Source organism: Falco cherrug, chromosome 8 (assembly GCF_023634085.1).
Source record: "Falco cherrug isolate bFalChe1 chromosome 8, bFalChe1.pri, whole genome shotgun sequence".
NCBI lineage: Eukaryota > Metazoa > Chordata > Aves > Falconiformes > Falconidae > Falco > Falco cherrug.
In genome coordinates this window covers 24,235,327-24,258,070 of record NC_073704.1, presented here as the reverse complement: position 1 = coordinate 24,258,070, position 22,744 = coordinate 24,235,327, and the positions used below count along the sequence as shown (strand labels likewise).

Genomic DNA, 22,744 nt, shown 5'->3' with positions numbered 1-22,744 from the left:
CCTTTAATTCCAATTTCATTCAGAATTTGGGAGGTTCTAAGTCATCACTGGGGAACCTAAAGTTACAAACTAGTCAAACTGCATTGTTAGAGCAAGTCCTGGTAATTTTGAGGAAAGGTTCCGGTAGGTTGGGTAGTGATGGTGGAGGAAATGAAGGAGTGACCTGTTTGAATTACTGTTCTGTCTCAGTGCTGCTTATGAGAGTTCGGTAAGTTAATGTGTCTTCTGCTGTGTTTCCTCTCTGAGCTGTGAAGGTTTGGATCATTCTGGAAATAGGGAACAGCAGAAGATGCTGAAACCTCCCCTTGCCAGCCTGGACTAAAGAGTGGGTAACTTTTCCGTAAGGATCCATGTTCCTTTTTTTTTTTAATGGAGTAAGAAAGAAGCTAGTTTTGAATAACTAAATTTGAGACATATTTTAAAAGCCAAGAATTTCAAAATTGAAGTGAATATGCAGTCCTTCATTTGTAATTATTTTATGCCATCTTCAGTACAATGACATAAGTTAGGGGTGGAGTGACAGACTTATCTCTGAGTTTTCTTTGCTCTGTCTGGCTTCGTATCAACTTTAATGCTAATCAGATAATAATGGAAGGACAAATCTTGATTTATACTTCAGGAAATAATACTATACTTAAAAACTCAGAAACAAAGAATTATAAACATGCATCTCAGAAGGGATTCAGGGAAAAGGCCAAAGTAGTTCTCCTATCACATTTAGAATTCTCCTATCTTTTACAAGGAATTCAGCTTTCACTGTAGTACTATTACTACTTTTTTTTTTTTCTTTTTTTTTTTTTCTTTTTTTTTTTTTTTTTCCCCAAAGGATAGCTATGTGTATGTGTGACTGCATACAACGTTTCAATCAGTTTTGGCCTCTGGAAACAGCCTCTCTAGGAGCAGCTTCTGGAAACAAGTCTCTTCTTTGGAAGCTCCCCGAGGGGGCTCCTACGCACTGAGGGGGCTCCTAGGCACTGTGTAACAGCAGTAACGATAATGATAATAGGAGCAGATGGAACATGGCAGTGATGGGCTCTCTGATGACCACGTACTTTCTCTTAGGGGTTTCATGCTGAAGGTTAAGATTTTGGAGACATGAGGTCTTGTTTCAGGCCATATGCTGCCTGCCAAGATATTAGTTGTTTGCTGGTCATTTAGCCACCTGACACTCTGGCTGAATATTAGAAACTCTTTTCTAATTAAGCCCAAGCAAACTTCATCAGCATAATATTAACAGTTTAACACAGTTAGGTAAGAGCTTCAAGTTTTGTCCAGACTCTTATCCTACTTTCTTGCTGGGGACACAGCACAGTGCTCAGCTGAGTCATCTATTTATAAAATAATTGTTTAAATAAAGCTGAGGGAAGGGGACAAGGATGGGAGAGAGCAGGGGCAGAGGGATGTTTCCCCATTCTCTCAGTACTGCTTCACCTTATACTTTTAGGCAGGAGAACCAGTTCCTGAAAGATTTCCTGTTCTTCTGTAATTGCCAGCCATGGCCCCTGGGTACCTTGTAATAAAGCTATGTTAATATGGTTTGGCTTCTTAGCCTGGATAGTAACGACAAGCACTCTATACTTAAGGTAGCTATACTAATCAAGATTCAATTAAAAGTTTATTAGAACTCTGGCTTCTGTGCTTGCTTTGAGAATAGATCAGTAGCTACTTTAGGAAAAGTCTGGTCAAAAAGCATGACCCTTCAAATTAAAATTAAGAACTATATAAGTTTACTTAGTTAACAATATCCTAAAAATGAAACACCGCAAAGCACATTTTGTATCCCACTTGATTGTTACAGTCTGTGTCAATCTGGGTTAGTGCATGCAATAATTGTGTAACAAGATTTCATAAGAACTTTATTTTGTGGCCTTTTAAAATCACATCCATGGAAATAAGAATTCATTGTTATGAATTCTGACAAACTGACATGAGAGCTGGAAAATGTTAAAGATTAAGTATCACTAGCTGCCTGAATCTCTGGTTATTAATTTAAAAATATAACTCCGTTGGAGTTTTTATCATCTTCTAAGCCAGGGTCCACGTGATGATGTTATTGTTTTTGTATCACAGCTAAAAATGCAGAATAAAGATTTATTTCAGTGACATCATCATTACATTCCCAGTTATTATGTCCATGCTGGTTTATTTAGCCAGTATTTTATGAGCCTGGAAATGATGGAAAGATCCTATATACCCTGTCAAAAGAAGAAAGGGTGGCTATGATTTGGTTATGTAACAAATGCAGTTTTGGCCCAAAATCAATTTTTTCCTTGGAAAAGGTTTTATACCTGATTGCTTCTAGGGCTTCAAGAAAATTATATGTGAGTACCCAGAACAGGTCCAGAACTTCAGCTATGGGTTACGTGAGTTAAATGCAAAGAAGATCTTTTAATGAGAATAATTGGACACAGGAACAGTCCCAAGAATGTTAAGGTTTAGAGCCAACATTAAAAAAAAGTTAAACAAGATACTAGCAAAAGTAATAACGCTTGAACTCCAGAAAAGACTTTTCAAAGCCTCAAGTTTTGAAGCTCTCAGTGAGCTTACTTATATTCTGCCTGTAACTTTTGTATTTTTCATGTGTATGGATTTCAGATGGATGTAATCAACTCTAGTGATGCCCCATTCACCATGGGATAATAGATCTGCACTCAGAACTAACAGAGCAGAAGAAACTTCTTGCTCATATGTATTTCCCTTGAAATTAGCTAACTTCCACAGAAATACTGGAGGAAAAGGAGAAATGGGCAAGAAAGGATTGTATTCTGAACTGCTGGAAGAGACAATTGAATGTAGATGCAGCAGCTCATTGTCCCTCATTTTTCAGCAGGAGACTAACTTGCCAGCCCAGCTGAAAGCTTTGTTTGGAGCCGCCAGGCAGGAATACTGCTTGCTTTAAGCAGTCATGGAATGTTTCTTGGCTGACTGTCAAGCATCTATGGCAACTGGCTACGGCTGCACCTGCCCCTGTGCAAGGTATATCATCCAGTATTCTCAAAGACTTGTGATGAATTTCTTTTGGGCGAGAGCAAGAATAAGCATCTACGTAGTGTGTGTGTGTGTTATTTTTTTGCAGGGGACCTCTTGTGGTATTGCAGTCCTTTCTGGAAACCAGAGAACCATCTGGTCCCTCAAGTAGCCTTGTACCCTTTAAAATCATATTATAGCAGATCCCAATGTAATAGCTAAGATCAGTTTTGTTGACACAGGTGAGAAATGGTGAAAATATGAATAGGTGGAGTGACAAGGTCTTGCATGGAATTGGAAAACTAGTGGTACTAACTGCAGATGCATAATGGAGAGCTGTGTTGATTTTGTTTAACCCCTGATAAAACTCGTGCAGGAAGAGTTACCATGGCAACAAGGTCCAAATCAGGCTAGCATGAACTAAAGGCTGAGATAACACAATCCCATTTTTAGCACTCCAAAAGGGAGAAAATCGCTGATGATCACACTAAAGATGGAAACAATATAATTTCAAGCTGCATAATATGCTAGTGGTTCAACAGCTGAAAGTAAAGAATGCCAGCAAGAAGGCCATTTCATGAGCAATTCCCACCTCTTAATAATTACAAATCAGTAAGAATTTAGAGACATTTAAAATATCAAAATATCAAAATATAGGAGTGAGAAAGCTGTGTGTGTCGATCCTGTTCAAAATGTAGTCCTGAAATCAAAATATGAAGGTTAAAACATTTTTTTTTTTTTATCTGTGAGAATACAGCGACCAGAAATGCATTTGCCAGCTGTGTGTTCAGGAACTCTGTCTTTTCTACTCCAGTTCTTCTCAGGCACCCTGCAGGATCATCCCCAAATATTTATGATTATAGATTAATTATGCTGAATCAAAATATGATGCCACACCCCCTTGTAAGTAGTGTTGAAATCAATAGAATATTACTTTACAAGCCAGTAGTAACCTCTAGTGCTCTACAACCTCATGCAGGATGTAGGATGGGCCATAGAAAAGTGAATTGAAGGTCTGTGACTATGAGGTGTCTGTTGCGGCTATGGTGACATACAAAGAATCTGAACAGAGACCGGAGAGGGCCAGTAAGCCAGTGGGGCAAAAGTGTACTCAGTTCTCAGCAAAGGGCTCTTATGATTGCATCTTCTCTTCAGATGCACTTCCAATGTACTGCATTCTGTTTAACTTAGACATTACCACATACTATCCAGTCATTACCAAGACTAAGGAGCTTTTGTCAGTCTTGTCTCTTCTTCCCCAATGGTGCAAAGTCTTTTCTTTTCAAAGACAAAACTGTGGGAAATTATGTTCTTTCAAAAGTAATGCAAATAAATGTCTCCAACAGGATGTTCAGTGTAATCTACTGGGCAAGAACCATAAACACCTAGGGGGCTTGGTACCACATTGACACCTGACAAGCCTATTTGTAATTCTGAATTACATTCAATTACATTGAAATTCTGTAAATTTTTAGGTGGCAGCATATGTTTTTTCATAAGAAATAAGGTTATTCAGGCAAAGTGCCTCTGTCAACAGGTTCTTTGTAAAGAGCAGATTGAATATTTCATTGGGACATTTTCGTGACAGATTTGTTGTCAGTCTTGGCTTCCTGCCCTAAAGACGCTTCTTTGATCAAACAGCAATGTCATTGTTCTGAGTAGCCACACTCTGGATTAAAGTATTCCTTCATGGAGCGTTATGCCTCCTATGTAAGTTTAAAGTGTTCCCATTTATTATCAGCTACTCTGCAACCCTATAAATTGGTATTATGCTGTATTTAGGAGTGGTGTTTTACTGCGGAGTGTGAAAGACAGGCATACCAGAAGCATTAATTTGTCAGACAAACCACTGGACCATAAAACTGTGATGTTATTCAAGGAATTGTGCTTTCCCTACATAAAAATGAAAATCCTGTGAGTATCAGTTTAGCTGTCTTCATGACTGTTGCTGTCTGACCACAGGTACTATCTATATTCCTGGTATTTAGCAGTACTGAATACTGGTGACATAGTTTAATATTTCACTGAATTTTCCTTCATTAGGATTACTCCCCAAAGCCTCTAAGGTAAACATAAGCACAGAAAATGTTACCTGAACTGTTGCCAGGACAACCATTTACACATTACCACATGAATCAAAATCTCACTACGATGAATCTACTGTGTCCAGAAAACAAAATATTTTTATTCTAGGGAGAAACACATCAAGCTCAACAAAGACCTTCGCTGAGAAAATAAAATCAATGCTGCTAATAAGGAACCCAATAGACTAGCTTCTCCAGACAGCTTAAAACATGGTGTCTCAGAAAACAGATATTGTTTAAGAGATAATATACATATATATACCAATGGCAATAAGGTAGCTTAGTGTTTGAACAGCTCTGCACTGATAGGTGTGAAGTCATGAAATGGTGAAACTCATATCCTCTAGTATCCTAGATCAATAATAATTGATCAATCATAACAACAACAACAATCATTAATAACAATGGACCACAATAATCCTAGATTACCTAGTATCCTCATAACCATTTAGGGGACAATGCACAGAGTGTTTTTGCTGCTCAGCTGTTCTCAAGAGCTGCTACAGTAACAGCCAACATGGGACCCTAATGTAGCCCACATTACAAAGTGAAATACCAATGAATAATGCAGTGCTGCCTAATGTAAGAAATGAAGTTAATTACCTTTCTCTATTTCGCTTTGAAAGGACAATTTCCGTCTTCGAAGTTTGCAGTTATCTCCATCTGTGTCATTAGTAGTTTGTGATCTTATTACGAGGTCAGACTTGATTAATGAAATATGAAACATAATGACAGATTAGTCCCATCTGAAGAAAGCAGGTTTTCAATAGATGATTGACTGTTAATCATGTTCAAGCTTTAAGAAAGGCAATATTACACAAGTCAGTCTGCATCAAGCTCTCCATGCCCAGCTAAAGGTATTGTTCAATGCTAACATTAAAAACTTCATGCAGATTGAGCAAACCCAAAAATGTCACAGCTTGATGATGAAACAAAAGTATCCTGATAAGAAGTTTACATAGAAAGACATGGGTTCATGTGTTATCAGCTTCCTGAACTTGCACAAATGTGGTTTAAGTGATCTTAGAGAAATAAATGAAAAAAAATATTAAATAACCTCTGGCACAGAATGCATAGTATTGCAAGAAGTAATGTGGTAACTGATTATAATTACATTTATATTTAACTACATGGTAATGGTTATAAAGGTTACATTTTACAACAATAAATATGACTGACTAACAACAGACACTTTACCCCTCATTATTTTCTCTTTCTACACCCTCCCTTCCTCTCTATAGGATTCTGTTCATTCAGTTACTTATTTCCATACCAGAACAAAATGTTGTCTTTTTCTATCCATCTTACAGAAGATGGATGTGCTTTTTTTGCCGTAATAAATACATAATACATTTAACTTGTCTTTCTACTAATTTAAAACTGAGAAATTTACAAATAAGCAGATATAAAACCAGTTATGCTCTTGGTGTACATACCCATGGCACTGGCTTCAACCTACTTCCCTTCCCTGTGCTAGTGAGGTTTCCCATACCACTCAAGTAAGCAGTTTTGCATGTGGGAGAAGGGCAGAGGGAAAGAAGGAGGAAGTGTTTACGTTTTCTCTATTCCCTTCATTGTAAACCTGGTGGCTAAGGTGCTTCAGTGGTGGCTCACTGGTAGAGCAACTGCAGGAGGATAGAGGCACTTTTACATTAATAGGAGGACAGGAGCAGAAGTGGAGGCAGAAGCACATATTCAGATAAGAAATGTGGATCTGAGTGATGTTTTGAAGATCAGAATGTGCTCATCACTTCTTTTAGGGGATGATTTTCTGGAGTGCAATAGACAGTGGAAAGCAAGTGGAATTGCTAGAGAAAACTGTGATTTTGTAAGCTCAGAGGCATGGGAGAGCCTATCCTCCCTTCCCTGTCTCTGGGAAGTCTAGTGATTTTTTCTTAGTGGCTGGTACAGCAGTAACAAGTAACAACTGAAAAATTTCTAAGGAACATGAACAGTGAGGACTTGCTTTGTGTATTCTACGCCACCACACAGAAGATGGATATTTGTTTCAATTTTCTCAGATGTAAGGAAAAAATAATGATAAAACATTGATGATAATATAATTGCAGGAAATAACTGCTCAGACTAAAATCATTAATGTGAATTTAACCTCAAGGATTTTTTCAAATATGTGGACTTTCAGTTTTAAATTTATCACTAGACTATAAAGTCACTGTTTTGTATTTCACATGCAATTAATAATGATGACCTTTTCAATAAATACAAAAGAATGACTTTCAAAGTAAGGAATGTAATTGGTCTTTTATTTTCAGAATGCTCTTTTATTAAAAAAAAAGCTCAGTATAAAAGGAAGTGACATGTCTTGTCAGAATTTATATTTGTTTTAATTTGTTAAATTAAAGATCCACATGTGATTAGCAAAGATGTCCCTATGATTTACAGCCCCAAACTTAATTTTCTTTGTCTCCTTGTTTCTCAGAAGGGCGAATTATGCTAGTGCCTTCTCACGGAACCTCCATTTTTTCTTAAAAGTTTAGACAGAACCCACAGAACAGCACTATCTCAGAAATAATGAAATGTAAACTAGTCATTCTGTGGGCAGTGCAGTCCATGTCTGATGGCTAGTGCTGGTGTACGCCGCAGCTTTCCAGGGACAGCGTTAACCCCAGTAGCACCAGCTGGGCAATAGCCTTTCCCCTCTCCCCTTCTGGCTGAACCTCCCCTTTCTTTTCCAACTCAGACAGACCCGGGCAGTCTGAAATAAGGAAACGCTGGTAATTTTTCTGATTTCCTGAAGATGCAATGTGTGCAAAAGGGGACACTTAGGACAGTTGCTGGGGGAAAAAGAGACCAAGAAATCCCTGCAAATCTGAAGACTGAATGACATTTGAGAAGTCCCTTGTATGCTTTTAGTCTCCTCCAAGGTAGGGTACAAAATAAGAGAATTAGCAATTCGTGTTTGAAAGACAATTAAATATTTTCTATTGTTAGACACAGAATGAATCTGGATAAGCTGATTTGTCTTTATTTTATGGGTGTAGAATTAAATTCAGTATCAAAAGTTCCCCTTGTGGTGACCCAGGCTACAGTCATCTGAAAAAAACATATTTTCCATGACTTTAACAAAACATCTGAAATCCCCCTGGCTGAAACTTTAATACTATTTAAATATAGAAGCAAATCCTGTTAGATTAACATCATCTGAATAATTTCATTGACTTCTGCTGAGTTAAACCGACTTCAGTAGGAGCAATCAGGTGAGTATATTTGTTAAAAATAGGATTTAGCCTCAGGCTTTTAGCTTTTAATTTTGCTAACCTTGTTTTTTCGATTGCTATTTTCAAGTTTTGTTACTGTGGGATTCAGATTCAGCCCAATAGTAAGGAAAAGAATCAGTTATTGCACATACCTTCGCAGTTTCATCTCTCAGATTAAAAGTCAGTTCTAGATTGGTGAGAAAGAGATCAGAAAATTCAGGATACATATCCAAAACTTCCAGTAGATCTTCTCGCTGGATCTTATGTAAGTCACAGTAAGTTAAAGCTCGCACATCGGCATTTGACTTCCCTGGTTTTGCATAAAGATGTACCATCTCTCCAAAAATATCATTTTTGCCTGCAGAAAAAAAAAATAGATGGATATTATTATTTTAAACATAAGCCATTGAATTGAATGATATATTTCTTTATGATAATGGTGTATAATATCACTATGTGATTTTACATGAAGTTTCACAATCAGATTACCATTGCACATGTTATTGTAAATCAAAAGTATTATTAATATTAATAGTAAAATTATGTAAGCCAATGAAGTTACATAAGCATAAAACAGAATTAAGTGAACAGAAAATCTAGTTCCATCACAGTTTTTCTTCAGTTCCATCAAAACAGCATGACTAGAGCAGTTTCCTTTGTCCTTTCTTGTAAAAAACATTTGCTGATTTAAATCCTGTTGTTATGATCATGAAGGTGTGATTTTTGTTGTTCACTGGAGTCCAGGAGCTGTCTGGCCTGGAATCTCATTTTGTAAGAATTGCATGAAGAAACAGAACATACTTTAAATATATTTTAGTAGAAAATGACTTAGCTTTTATATTTGCAGGGAGAATGCAAAACTTCCAAGATGCAGAACTTATTTTGAAGAAGCTGTTTAAATATAGCTGCCTCTGTTTTGATACTATTACAACTCTTTCCATCAATGTTGACACATTCGCAGTACCTGTTTTATAAAATTGTTATCTCTACTTAATTGCTTGTTTTCCCCAAATCTGCACCTAACCTTCATAAATGCAGAACAGCTGCAGCCAGAGACTGGTGAAAATAAGCTCCAAACCAGGGGCTGCAGGGCTTAGCTGTGAAATGGGGTTTGGTGGGGGAACTAGGAAAACACGTGTGGAAAAGAACAGTGGTCATAGCAACTGAGAAACGATAGACTTGTAAAAAAGAATACAGGGGTGATTTTGCCTCTGTTAAACATTTGTGGCTTTTGCATTAGGTTACTACAAGTATTTCTGATTTCTCCATTTTCTGAAAAGGAAGCTGAAAACTGAGTAAGCAAACAACTAAAAGATGCAAAAAATAATTTAAGGGCTGGTTTACAGTGAGAATCCTAAAGAACACTGTCTGTTTAGCTTATCAGTGGGAAGATTAAGAGGTAAGGTCATATTGCATATATCCTTATATAGAGAAAAAATTACTTGGTACTAAAAGCCTCTAGAATATGATAAGGAATGCATAGTAAGAATCAATAGAAAGAAACTGAAGCAAGATAATTTTATACTGGAAATAAAGTACATATCTTTAACAATAAAAATCATTAACTATGGAAATAAACTGCTAAGAAAAGTGATGACTTCTTCATCTCATTACGTCTTCAGACCAAAACCCTTTTCTTTCATCAAACACAGTTCATTAAGCACAACAGATGGTTAAAGGTATGAAATGTAACAGGCATCAGTGATGTAACAGAGGTTACCCCATATAATCTAATAGTCCTTCTGGCCTTAATGCTTATGAATGCAGAGCTCCTATTCAAGGCACATTAATACCTTCTCCACAACACAACTGTTGACACGATTACAGTATTATTGTATCTTGCCTGCAAAGCTCAGAGAGGTGGTAGATTCTATGAGGTCCACAGGCACTGTATTTCCTAAGAATCTGGCCCAGAATTGCTGTTGTCAGGTCAGTACTGATCAGACCTTACTCAGAAGCATCAGACAGTGCTTGATGAGTTGAGGAAAACTGGGGGACAAAACCAACATTTCTCAGAACTCTCTGATTTCTGTGATGAAGTTGCAATACTTGCTAAGGGTGGAAACTTCATCCATTGTAGATCTATCTGACTGAAGTCTTTTCAACCCCAGAGACAAAACTCTGAGTGTTTTCTATGTCAATCTCTGTGTGTAGGTTTTTCAGAAAGAGGAATTAAGTAAAAATGTTTTGCTAAGTATTGATATTCTTTATTAGGTGTCTGTGTGATTTAATTGCAGAGTAATTTTCATTTCTATCATCCTTTATTCTTTTTTAGCAGATTCTTCAAGCTACCACAGACTCACTAACGGGAGCCAGCTACCAGGCAGGCTCCTGCCTCATGGGTTGTGCAACAGATGTGGGCCCGCAAAGCAGTTGTGCCCAACTGTCTCTTTCTCTCTGTCTGGACCACCTTTCCCTGGAAGAGCAGGACTCCAGACTGTGGCACCTGGTGTGAGGAGCCGCGGGCTGGAAGAAATATAGAGATATCGTCCTGCAAATACCTGGGTTTCTGCTGCAAAAGACCAGTCTGCATCTTTGGTTCAGGAAGAAATTAATGAGTTCATAAATTTGTCAGCTTTTCTTGATTGTGAGTGCTACAGAAATTTGTGTTTTTGATGTAAGAGATGAAATCCTCGATGAACCACACTGTTCATAATCAGGGGAAGACACTCCACACAGGCAAGTAAAAATCTCAGTGTTATACTTGCATGGTCCCTACTTTTCTTGAGTCTAAAGCTGGCCCAGATGATGAGATGCAACAGCAAGAGGTGACAAATCATCATGGTAACATCATCTTAACCTGGGGAAGGATTTCTGTAGGCACACCTTTGTACCTCTGCTCATGTATCCAGCCTGCAAAGGACTAGCAGAATAATCAGTAACAGGTGGATTAATAGCAACATATGCTATCTGTCCACATTTTGCTCCAGCTACTTTTCTGGCTGTAAGTTCCTACAGTGGATCATAAACATAAAGGAGAACATATGAATGATGTTACAGCTGGTGTACATTTCCATACACTAAAATCCTTACTCATCTATTCAATTATTCTTTGCATTCTTGTTACCTGATATTAAATTGGAGAAACAAAACGGTAGCTTGTTTAGGTAGGGTTTTAGTTATTTTACTTTAAAAATTGCTGTAGCTGATGCAGTCTTGTTAGTTCCACAGAAGAATCATCACCAGCTGCAGGTGAGCTCCCAGCTGGATTGAACATTGCTCTGAGCCATGTTCACTGGGAAAGAAAACAAGTAACTCCACATACTATGCAAACATGAACAAGTTATAAGAAATACAGAGGAAACGCTGGTGTTATTACACTTAAATATCAATCTAGATCAGTTTAATCTGTTATTCCCTTCCTTTTCTATATGTTCAGTGGGCAGAAGCAGACATTCCTGAAAACCTCTGGGAGACATTTCGAATGCCTAAAGTAGATACGTTTTTCTCTGGTTAGCATATAGGGCATCTGTGTGCCTCAGTACCCTCATACACTCTTCAAGAAAAGGGTGTCCTTGACTTTGGTTCTTGCAGCATAATAAGAACTGGAGTAATTGGATATCTGCTTTACCACTTTCCTAGGGATAAATCTGACTCACTGCTGCTCTTGTATTTTAGGTATCCAAGGACATGGGTTCTTTGTTTCCCATCAATTATTGCAATAATGTAGACTTTGCTCCTTAAACAAATATTTCTCTTCTTGCTTTTAAATAACAGTCAGCAAAATGTTAACAAATTTCCTTCCCCAGGAACAACAATGGATATTTCTTTTTTATCTCATGACTCTTTTAACATGCCTTGTAGTAATCTACTTACCAAGAATGGCTACAACAATGTCACTCTTAAGGATTTCAATGGAGCCTCTTGACACAAAGTAAAGAGCAGTGAGAACATCTCCACAGTGCACTAAAGTATCTCCAGGAGGTGCATGTGTTGTCTTAAATTTCATAGCCAAAGCTCGAAGACAGCCTTTGCTGGCCCCCCGGAAAGCTTTGCAATTCTGAAGCAAGTTTTGGTTGAGGTGCAGACAAATGTCAGCTTGTAAGCATTCTGGAAACCCCTTCAAGACCTGGAAATACAAGCATAAAGATTTAATGTGAATGTTATGAAAGTTGCTTTATATAATTTTTATGTTTTCTTCCTGGACGGAAAGAAAGAAGTGGCATAGAAATAGAGGTGGCCTTAAGAGCTGTCGGAGTACTGCAATTCAACAAGTGCATAGTGTAATCTATATTGTGAAGCTTATGCAATGTGAATACTAATGTATGTGGTGGTTACAAAATTAATTATTAAGATTTCTTTCATTTCAAGAAATGGTACCAAGGTATATGAATGAATATACTGCAGTAAAATAGCAAGGCAGGTAAGGGGAGAGTCTTGACCGAGTTTCACCTATTTGGACTAATATGTCTATTTCCTTCTTATCAATCATAAAAGTACCACATTTAATATAAAAGAAGTTTTTGCTGAAATAACCATGACATTTGTAAAATGAGAGCTTTCTGAACAAGATCAGATACTTTTCAAAAAGACAGCATTTTAATGGGATTTTCATGTTATTCTGCTTTATAAGTGTAGGACTTAGATTTTTATCAGAAAAAGCAACACATGCTACTGAAACAATGATGTTATGCAGATTTACATAGGCAGATGATTAGTTCAGCAAACCACAGGGCTAGTTGCTATGGTCCTTGCTCATTTCTTACTCAGAACAATGGGAGCTTGCCTGAAGTAGAACCATGGGATTCCTCTTGGGTACCATGGTAACATGTTAATTTTGTTTAGAAGAAGAAAAGTGAGCTACTTACAACATGGTCATTATGTGTGAGCTTTTCTAAATTGTTTAGGATCATATTATTTCTGATTCTTTTAGAATCTATAAATATTTCTGCTACTGGCTTCTATGGGAGTACTGCCCACCTTGTGACTCTGCCTGCTGTGTTAAGGAATGGGTGATATATTATTGTGCACCACCCTTTCTTCCCTTTAAATCAGGGGTCCTCAAACTACGGCCCGCGGACCAGATACAGCCCCCCAGGGTCCTCAATCCGGCCCCTGGTATTTATAGACCCCCCCCACCCCCACCCCCGGCAGGGGTTGGGGGGGGAAATGAAGCAGCCGCAGATGACTGCCTGCCACTTCATCTGTGTGTCGGCCCCCTGTTTAAAAAGTTTGAGGACCCCTGCTTTAAATCCTTTAAATCTACTCTCAGTGATGTTATTGGGTCATGTGCTTTCCCTGGTACTGCCTACATCTGTTGCATATTTCTAAGAAGAAAACAGGAACTGATTCTACCAGTCTTGTGAATATGTGATCAGGATGTGTCTTCTCATTATTGGACCAGCCTATTCATTCATTCATATTTATCCTCTCCACTGTTTTTCTACAAACAAGTAAATATTTCTGCACAGAAAAAAATATATACAAAATGCATCACTTGTTGCTATATTAATTCTTACTTCAGCACAATAAAGGTCTGTGCGCTTACTCTTATTGCATAAAGATATTCACAACTCAAATCCCTTGTTAATGGAGAAGATGAACACATATCTGATATGAAGCTTCTGTCCACACAAGCCAGGCTATGATTTACAAATGAAGTATTAGTACCTTTAACTGAGTTGAAATGTTTCTATGATTGCTAATGGAAATCAGTGCTGTGAAATAACAAACAATGTTTTAACACACATAGGTACAAAAATTTTATGAGCTATAGGGCATCACCACATGAAAGTTATACATCCTCAGAAAAAGCCAGCATTAACAATAAGCAAAAGAAAATATGATTTATGAAAAATTTCTGTGGTGCCAGTCTGTTTCCAGTATCTATCACCCCACTAGAAATAGCTTAGTATGCAATTACTCTTTTTACTTTAATGTAATTGTGTTGAAAAAAGATTGATATACTGATAACCAAATAAATCTGGTCAGCGATAAAGGTGCAGAAGAAGTGCAAGTCTTTATGCTGAAATTGTTCTCTAGTCACTTGAGTAAAAAAGACCTATTTTGAATTAATTTGCTATGTATCTATCTATAATATAAAAGAGCTCCATTTTTTTATAGAATGCAAAAGAGGAAATATATTTTCAATTCAGAGTTACTTACAGGAAAAGGTATTTGAACTGTTAGAAAGACAGGAGCACAGCCTTAGTGTAAATGGTATTAATTTTTCACATCAGCTTCCACTTATCTCATTTATCAAGGGATTGTACTTTACCATTAAGCAAAAACCGTGCAGACCATGTGTGTTGGTTTATATTTCTGAAGATACTTTGGGTATTTCTTTAAAGAAAACATTATTTTGATAATTTGTTTATACTTACATGAAACTGTTCTAAAATCTTTGCATATTAGTTAATAGTTATTTATATGCCAATAAGCTCTGAAAGATACTAGCCTCTGTTCAAGTGCCTGTGATTAAAAAGTCCCTGCCCCATGGAGCTTACACTCTAAAATTGTTATACATCAGAGAGGAAGAACACTCACTCTTTAACACCACAGTTGTCAAATGTCTAGAAGGAAGACAAGTGCCCAAATAACATTATTTTCCAACAAAGTTTTGGAGATTACTCCACTAACACAAGTTTAGAAATGCAATAAAGAAGCTGCATTCAAGATAAATTTGTTAAAATATTGCTATATACTACGTTACTAAAAGAAGCTTACCATATCACACACATTGTATATAGTGAAGTATTTAATCCAAGTCCAGTAGCTGACACCATACAGAATTTGATGTTTTCAAACTAAGTTTTATGTTGTGCAGTACAGGCAACATCTTGCCAACCCAAGCTTACATGTACCTTCCTAATATTCAGGGTTTCATTACTTTGAGAAAATATTTCTTATTCATCAGTTTTTAGCTTGTGTTAATAAGGAAGTATCTGGTTTTCACAGAGACCTTTGATTGTCTGTGTAGAGCAGGAACAGTTGTGTTGAAAATTACATTCTTACAATGTGGCAATCAACATCAATACATTACGTGTATGCGTCCTGACAATTCTAAATATTAGAAAATCATCCATGCAGTCTTCAAAGTCATGAGATTATCTTAAAATAATAAAAGTCTAAATATTGCGTTTCACTTCTTTTCATTTGCTGTGAGCTTTTGGAGTCTTTAAACACATTGAAGTCACACTCCAATGTAACAGAAAAAAAATTAACATACACTTTTCTAAACCACTAAAACCCAACATAATATTGAAATTACATGAATACAGGGCTAGGTAGTGTGAAAATAAATTTCAAAATAATTTTTTGAAAATGATAAAGCTAGAATTGCTCTTTAAATAGCATTATTTTCAATGACAAATCCAAAACTAATAAATCAATTGAGTACAATTTTGGATTTCAATTGTTCTGTCTTTCCTAACATGTTTCTATTACACTCAATATCTCCTCCACAGTGATTCCACTGGGCTCTGGGGAGAAAAATCTTGGATTCTCATATTTGGAATCAGAACTCAAGCATATTTCAAAAGACACAGATCTTCTAAAAAACACATGTAACAAGTTATAAAACCAGTGTCCGCACCCTCCCCAAAACAAAAAACAAACAAAAAACCAAAAAAAAAAAAAAAAGGAAAAGCAATTGTGATGCTTCTGTGACATAGACTCCGGTTGTCTCCCATTGATAGCTGATCAAGTCCAAGTTGTTCAGTTGTTTCTTCCTGTCTGGAATAAAACTTATTCCACATCAAATAATGTTGGTTTATCTACTTGGCATGCTTAGAGAGGAGGAAAGTGTCATTCAGACAGAAGTGAAGCATAAATGTGGAATGAGTGACTGAAGTCTGGTGAGGATAGCGGGACGTGATTCATGTTGTCTTGAAGAATGTGGTCTTTCATAAGTGGAGGGGAAGTCCAGCTTCATTAATTTGTCTTTTTCAAGATGACAACAAAGTATCGGTCATACATGTATCAGACATCTTTGTGACAACAGAATTGGAGACATTTATGTGCTCTAACTTCCAACAACTAGTAAATGTTTGGGGCAATGATAACTTTTTTTTGTCTGGAGACATGATAAGATTGATGAGAATGTTTAGATTTTCTGCCCTCAGTATTATATACTCTGGAACAAGTATTAACATCTATCCCACAAAAAAAATATTTAGAAAGCATCGAAGCTGAAAGATATCAGGATATTAGTGACAATAATTGTCATTAAATGTAGAAATATCACATTCTACACCAACAGAATCACAGAATGGTTGGAAGGCATCTCTGGAGTTCATCTTGTCCAGCCTCCCTGCTCAAGCAGGGCTGCCTAGAGCTGGTAGCCCAGGATGATGTCCAGATGGCTTTTGAGTATCTCCAAGGACAGAAACTCCAAAACTTCTCTGGGCAGCTTGTGCCAGTGCTCAGTCATCCTCACCATAAAAAAGTGTCTCCTGATGTTGGAATGGAACCTCCTGTTTCAGTTTGTGCTCATTGTCTCTGGTCCTGTCACTGGGCACCCCTGAAAAGCACCTGATTCCATCTTTTTTACAGTCTTCCTTCAAGTATTTTTTCACATTGATGAGATTCCCTGTGAGCCTTCACTTCTCCAGGCTGAACAGTCCCAGCTCTCTCAGCCTTTCCTAGTCTAAGCTCCAGTCCCTGCAGTCTGGCAAAGATATTCCTTTAATTCTGCATATAATGCTCTGTCATACATTTGCTCTGTGAAATATAAGTGGGATCAAACATTAAATGCCAGGCAGCAGCTGAAGAGAGCAGAAGAGGGCTCTGGTGTATTTTGGGTCTTCTCGGAGTGTGTTGAAACTCATTTTGACTAAGGTTTTCTTGTTCTAGAATCAGTCAGACTTTTTATGAGTGGCAAGTATCCAGCTTATAGAGGGAAAGATAAAGGTAAACTCTCAGGTTCATCTGACAATTTAAGATGGCATAAACTGAAAGAGGAATTCTGGTCCTTCCTGCATTATCTGTTTATTCCTGCCCTGTCTTGATCTCTCCTTGTGAAATGGTTTGAGAAACTGATCCACACAAGAATTAACCCAGCAAAAAATATTGAGCAGCTAAAGCTACAAAGAAGTGGGAATAAATATACTTTGTGTCATAGACTACACATACTTAGTCTCTCTTTGGATCTCATCTATGTAATCTCAGGATATGTTCACATTGCTGAATAAAGTTCTTGAACAATATATATATTATAAAATAATAAGTTTTGAACTAATTACAGGGAGCACCCCCATGCCTTGAAGGGTTCAGTCTAGTGGGAATTTATATTCAAAATTAACATTTTGTCTTTGTTTGTTCTGTAGGAATGAGTGAAATTAATTCATATGTTTGGTGAAATAACCTATGTCTTTAATTTTTATCTTTCTGCCACATAATTTTAGCACTAATCTGAGACTCTTTAGCTGCACAAATTGCACCGTGCTTATGTTGTATTAGGATCTCTGTCTCCCAGTAGCTGTTCCCTCTGACGGAAAGAGTAGTGTGGGATTTAGTTCTGTCACAAATATCTGATTTTAATAACATCTTCATCTAAGCTAAACATTTCTGTAATTCAGCCTAGTATCTATTTCTAGAAAGAATTTAGACTTTACTATTTCTGTGATAGTTAATTACAGAGGAACTATTTTTATAAGCAGAAGGCCAAAACCTTTCAAAGAGGTTTCACCTGTTAGAAAAGAATGAACAAGGTCACACGTGGCAATAATTCTATTCCAGCAGCTCCTGGGGTCCACACAGAATAAGCATTATTTCTGCTGATTCCTCATCTTCATACAGGAAAATGTTGCAAAGTCAGATTTAATTTTTATTTTTTTCCCCAGGATATGAAGGAGTTCCTTACAACAGTTGAGAGAGAAGAGAATCAGTGTGTGATGATGAGCTAACTCACCTTTCAGTGAGATTTGAAGTCTAACAACCTTATCAAGAATTATTGCCATGACACAGATTTATGTGACATTTTTATGTTGAAATTACTGGAACTGCAGTGGATCATTCTTCATCTATAATCTTATTACAATTTCTGAATACATCTGAAAGGTGATCTCTGAGAAATGATACATTGCTGGGTGAGAAGGACAGAAAATTATTGCAGTTTCTTTGACTGTTGACCCCTTCATCAACAGAAAAGTTTAATATCTGTAGAAGCTGGAAGATGACCTGATACATGTCTTTCCAAAAATATAATGATAGTTGAAAAACTGTTAATTGCTCTTGTTTTTGAGATGTTAGACCACAAAATACATTGCAGTTAGAAACTGTAAAGGATCGCTTTGCAAATAGATTAACATTCTAGAAACATTTCTTTTTTTATTTTCCTATGATGTCTTATTTTCTGTAACTTGATTAAACAAAGGCATTCATGTTTTTAAGTGGTCTTGTTACAGAAAATGAAAGAACAGCTTTACAGCTAACCATATCTGAGCTACTTTCTGACAGGCTTATACATCTTATGATTTCCATTGTGAATATAGACAAATAGCAGTATCACTTTCCACCATGATTACATAGTCCCTCTGTTTAACTGATTACTAATAGTTTTTGCTCCAAACGCTTCTAATTTGGATTAATCTTCTGATGGTATAAGGAACTTCTCCTTGCTTTTTTTTAAATTTTAATTTACATTTCTAATTCTCTGGTTCAAAGATATTGCTGGCACTAGTTCCATTGGCAGAATCATTTTAGTCATGAGAAGTGATCATCGTGGGGGCAAAAACAAGAATAACAAATGTAGTGCTGTCATCCCGTGACCAGTGGCTAATTTCTCGCAAAGGAAGCCCTACCAAAGCAATGGTGAACCTGCCTTTTATTTGATACAGTAGCATTACTGGCTCTGAACCTTCAAGATTGCTATGTTCTCTGCTGTACTTGCATGATCACTGTAGCCAAGACAACTTATCACAAGTGTAAAACCGGCCATTTGCTTCGATACTTGCAGAAGGTTCCATAAATTTATGCATAAAAATTCTGACTTGCTCTCTCCTTTCATGGTACTGAGTAAAATGCAAGATAAAAACACATCTTTCCCATATCCAAAATTTTAATTAATGTGTACATTTGACTAAAAACACTTTCCAATGCTTGTCCCACTTATTTACTTCTTAGAACTCTTTTAAAAGATAAAATAAACCAATAAAGCTGTTCAGATGCACAGAAGATCCATGGAAAGAAGGGGGTGGGGATTGTAAAAAACACATGCATAACTTAAAAAAGGATCTCAAACACTAAATATGTCATCTTTGTGGGGTAAGCATCACAGACATGCTATTATCAGCGCTGGACTGATAACATTGAAATGAAGGGGGAAAAGAAGGCAAAGAGAGTTTAGGAAAAACAGAACAGGATAGTTTAAAAAATTAAAATAATGTCTGAATCTTTGGGACTGGTGACACCTTTCATGAAACAATATACATTGTAAAATATTTGTAATTTAACTTTGCCAGTGTATACCACAGGGATATGATTTAAATTATGCTTATTCTATAGACTCAATATTTTTATCCAGATTAAAATAAATCCCAAATCCTGTTTATCCAGTCCATGCGTAATTATGTGGAACTGTTTTTGCCAAAATACATTATGCAATGAAACATAATCAAAGAGATGTAGAAACGAAACAGAAGGGAACAAATGAACAATGTTCACAGCATATTTCACCTGCAGATCTTTAAAGCTAATTTTAAGTTCAGCCATTTCAAATGAGTGTAAAGTACCAAATTCTGGTTTACAATATTAAGTGTAGGATTTTGTTTAGGAAATCAAGTTTATTTAGTCTCAGTACAGTATTATTCCTGAGGTTAAAAGTTGGTTGGTTTTTTATTTTTTTTTACTGTTCCTGAATTCTTAAGTATATTACTGATGATAATTAAAAGCATCTTTTGAAATATATGTCTAATATTATTTTTATATATATATGTGTGTGTGTATACAATGCATGTACATATATATATATAAATGTAAATTTTTCATGCATTTCAAATTGCAAAGGAGAAAGAAGACTGAGGTTTTGAATTTTATTCAGTTTTCTGTAATGAAATTAGAAAGAAAGACACATTGGATCAAATTCTGCCTTCAGATATTTGCAAAAAACTCCCAGTAAATATTGGCAGGAGTCAAACGTATTTGTCTGAGGACAGTATTAGCCTGTTGGTATGTAAATGCAAATATTTCATGCAAAATTAAGTTAATACCACATGCAAGTCCATCTCATATGCACATGGCTTACAGCCAAGAAAACTTCATTGGTGCTTGTGCTAACATGCATATATGGTTTGAACCAAGAGCATTCACGCAAGGGAAAATGCAGAATGATCAGCATGGCAACTTTGTCAGAGTGACATTCCTACAGAGCAACTACCTAATGCAAACCAATATGCACATGACCTTTTTTGGGCAGAGAAGCATGATTTAAGTTGTGGGGTAAAACAGCAATTAATAAATGTGGTTAGGTTAGCAATTTTAATGTCTAATTTTTAGTAACCATTTTGCCCCACATCTGATTCTACTTGGATTATTTCTGTTTGCTATCTACCCCTTCATCATGCAAAGAGTTACAATTAAAATTAGAAAGCATTGAACAAGCTCTAAACCCGACAGATAACATGGATATTCTCCACACTTTATACTGGAATTAAATTTGATATAAATACCTCCTGCTCTTACCAGTGGGTGGTGTTATTCCATGTATTTAGGTATGAAGCAGACAGGAAAGAGATAAATCTTTCATAAGTACAACGTAAATCACACAATTCTTTTATTATCCTTGCACTAAGTGTAATATATTCAAACTCCCTTTTTAAGAAAATTAAGCGACTGCCATAAAATTTGAGGGATAAAAATGTGAACAGAATAAGAAATAAAATATAACAAAACAAGGTACTAAGCTTGATTTTTTTTTTCCACATTTTATTTAAAACAAAGCCTCCAAACTGCCTCACAATCATATTGCAGAATATGGGCTGTTTAATCCATTTATTTATTATTTCACATTAATGACAAGTCCAGGACTAATTCCAGTACAGCAGTTCCTGCATTATGCAAAATTTAACCTGACAACATCCAGTTTCAGTTACTTCAAGTTATTTCAAGTGAAACAGGTGTTCTTAGTACATCCATTAGTGGTAATGAATTAGTTAAGGTGTACATGATTTTGTAATATCTTCAGAAATAATTCAGTGAGTTACTTTAGGCTTAGGCTCCACCCACCTGCAGTTTAAGGGCCTGATCCCGCAAAGTGCTGAGTATCCCACAACCTCATTGCCATCAGAGGGGGATTAAGGCCATTCAGTGCCACGCAGGATGAAGCTACTGATGTTGCCTTCCACTGCAGTAATCCCCAGCAAAGGTTTATACAAGTATCCCTCTGGAGGGGATGCGTGGAAGTGGCAGGTGAAGCCCAGTATATTTAATTTGCTGTCTTAGTTTTAAAATCTGCTTTACTTAATGGTAACCATAAAGTCAAGCTGTCAGTGATTCAGCTTTATAAAATCTTTTGATTGAGACCGTTGTTTCTGTTTACTGCATAAAAGTGTACCACTCTGACAGTCATTCACAAATATATGTATAGATACCACATGGAAGATGTTTGAATTTATGTCCAAATTTTGATGTTGATGTCTAGTTAAATTGTTACAAAAATGTATAGATTTTCTTGTCTTGCCAGCTTTATGGAGACCTCTGCAGTCTCTAATCTATAACTCAGAATAGCTCTGGAAAACATCTCTCTAGAGACACAGATTCACAGATTCTTAAGATATACAATGCTCTCAGTGTCTTCAAACCTATGTCAGCTTTTGAGAAAAAATGTTTCTGTCTCCAGAAAATAAGCCAGAAATATAAATGCTTATTTTTGCTCATTAGCAGATTGTTATTCTTTTTTAGCTGGCCACAGAATATATTTTTATACAAGAAACATTTACAGTTTTTTTATTAAAAACAGAAATTATGAGTGTTGTACCTTGTCATTTCCTAGAAATGAGATTTTGTGGACTGCTAAACAGTTGGTAGTACTGTGTTGACTTTCAGTGCTGAATTATGTAGTTGCGAATGCAAGTGAACTATTGTTCAGATTATGTTATGATTAGAATATTTCACTCTGAAAAGATCAGCTAATCCTCCTGCCTGGTCCTCTCTTCCACCCACCCTCAACGTACTTGTTCTAGATTACATGATAGGATTTTAAAAAAGAATTGATCTCCACAGGTTTTATAGAAAAGTAAATCTATAGACACCAAAAAAGGTACTCTTGTTTGATACTGGAAGTGGAAAATCAGGCCAAAGAACAAACAAAACTCTGGAACAGCTATGCCTGAAATAAGAAACCCATCACTTTTTTTTTTTTTAATTGGCTTAAGCTTATAGTAGTCAACGGCAGTTCTCAAGCTTTCCTATGCACAGTGAGTGTTCAGGTTTCTGGTATAGCTTATTATATATAGGTAATAATCTAGGGAGTTAAATGTTTGGATGACAAACTTGTAATGGCTTGGTTTTCAATAATTGCTATATATCCACCATCTT

The 22,744-nt window shown here is 36.4% G+C and overlaps 1 protein-coding gene across 1 annotated transcript in view; it reads right to left on the bottom strand.

The window, feature by feature from the left end:
* KCNH7 (potassium voltage-gated channel subfamily H member 7) overlaps positions 1-22,744 on the bottom strand; it is a 236,598-nt gene that overhangs the window by 20,749 nt on the left and 193,105 nt on the right. The window contains exons 10-12 of the mRNA XM_027810781.2: positions 12,086-12,338; positions 8,422-8,627; positions 5,655-5,754 (exon numbers count right to left, since the gene is read on the bottom strand). Coding sequence (XP_027666582.1) covers positions 5,655-5,754; positions 8,422-8,627; positions 12,086-12,338 — 559 coding nt within the window. The remainder of the gene's footprint in view (positions 1-5,654; positions 5,755-8,421; positions 8,628-12,085; positions 12,339-22,744) is intronic.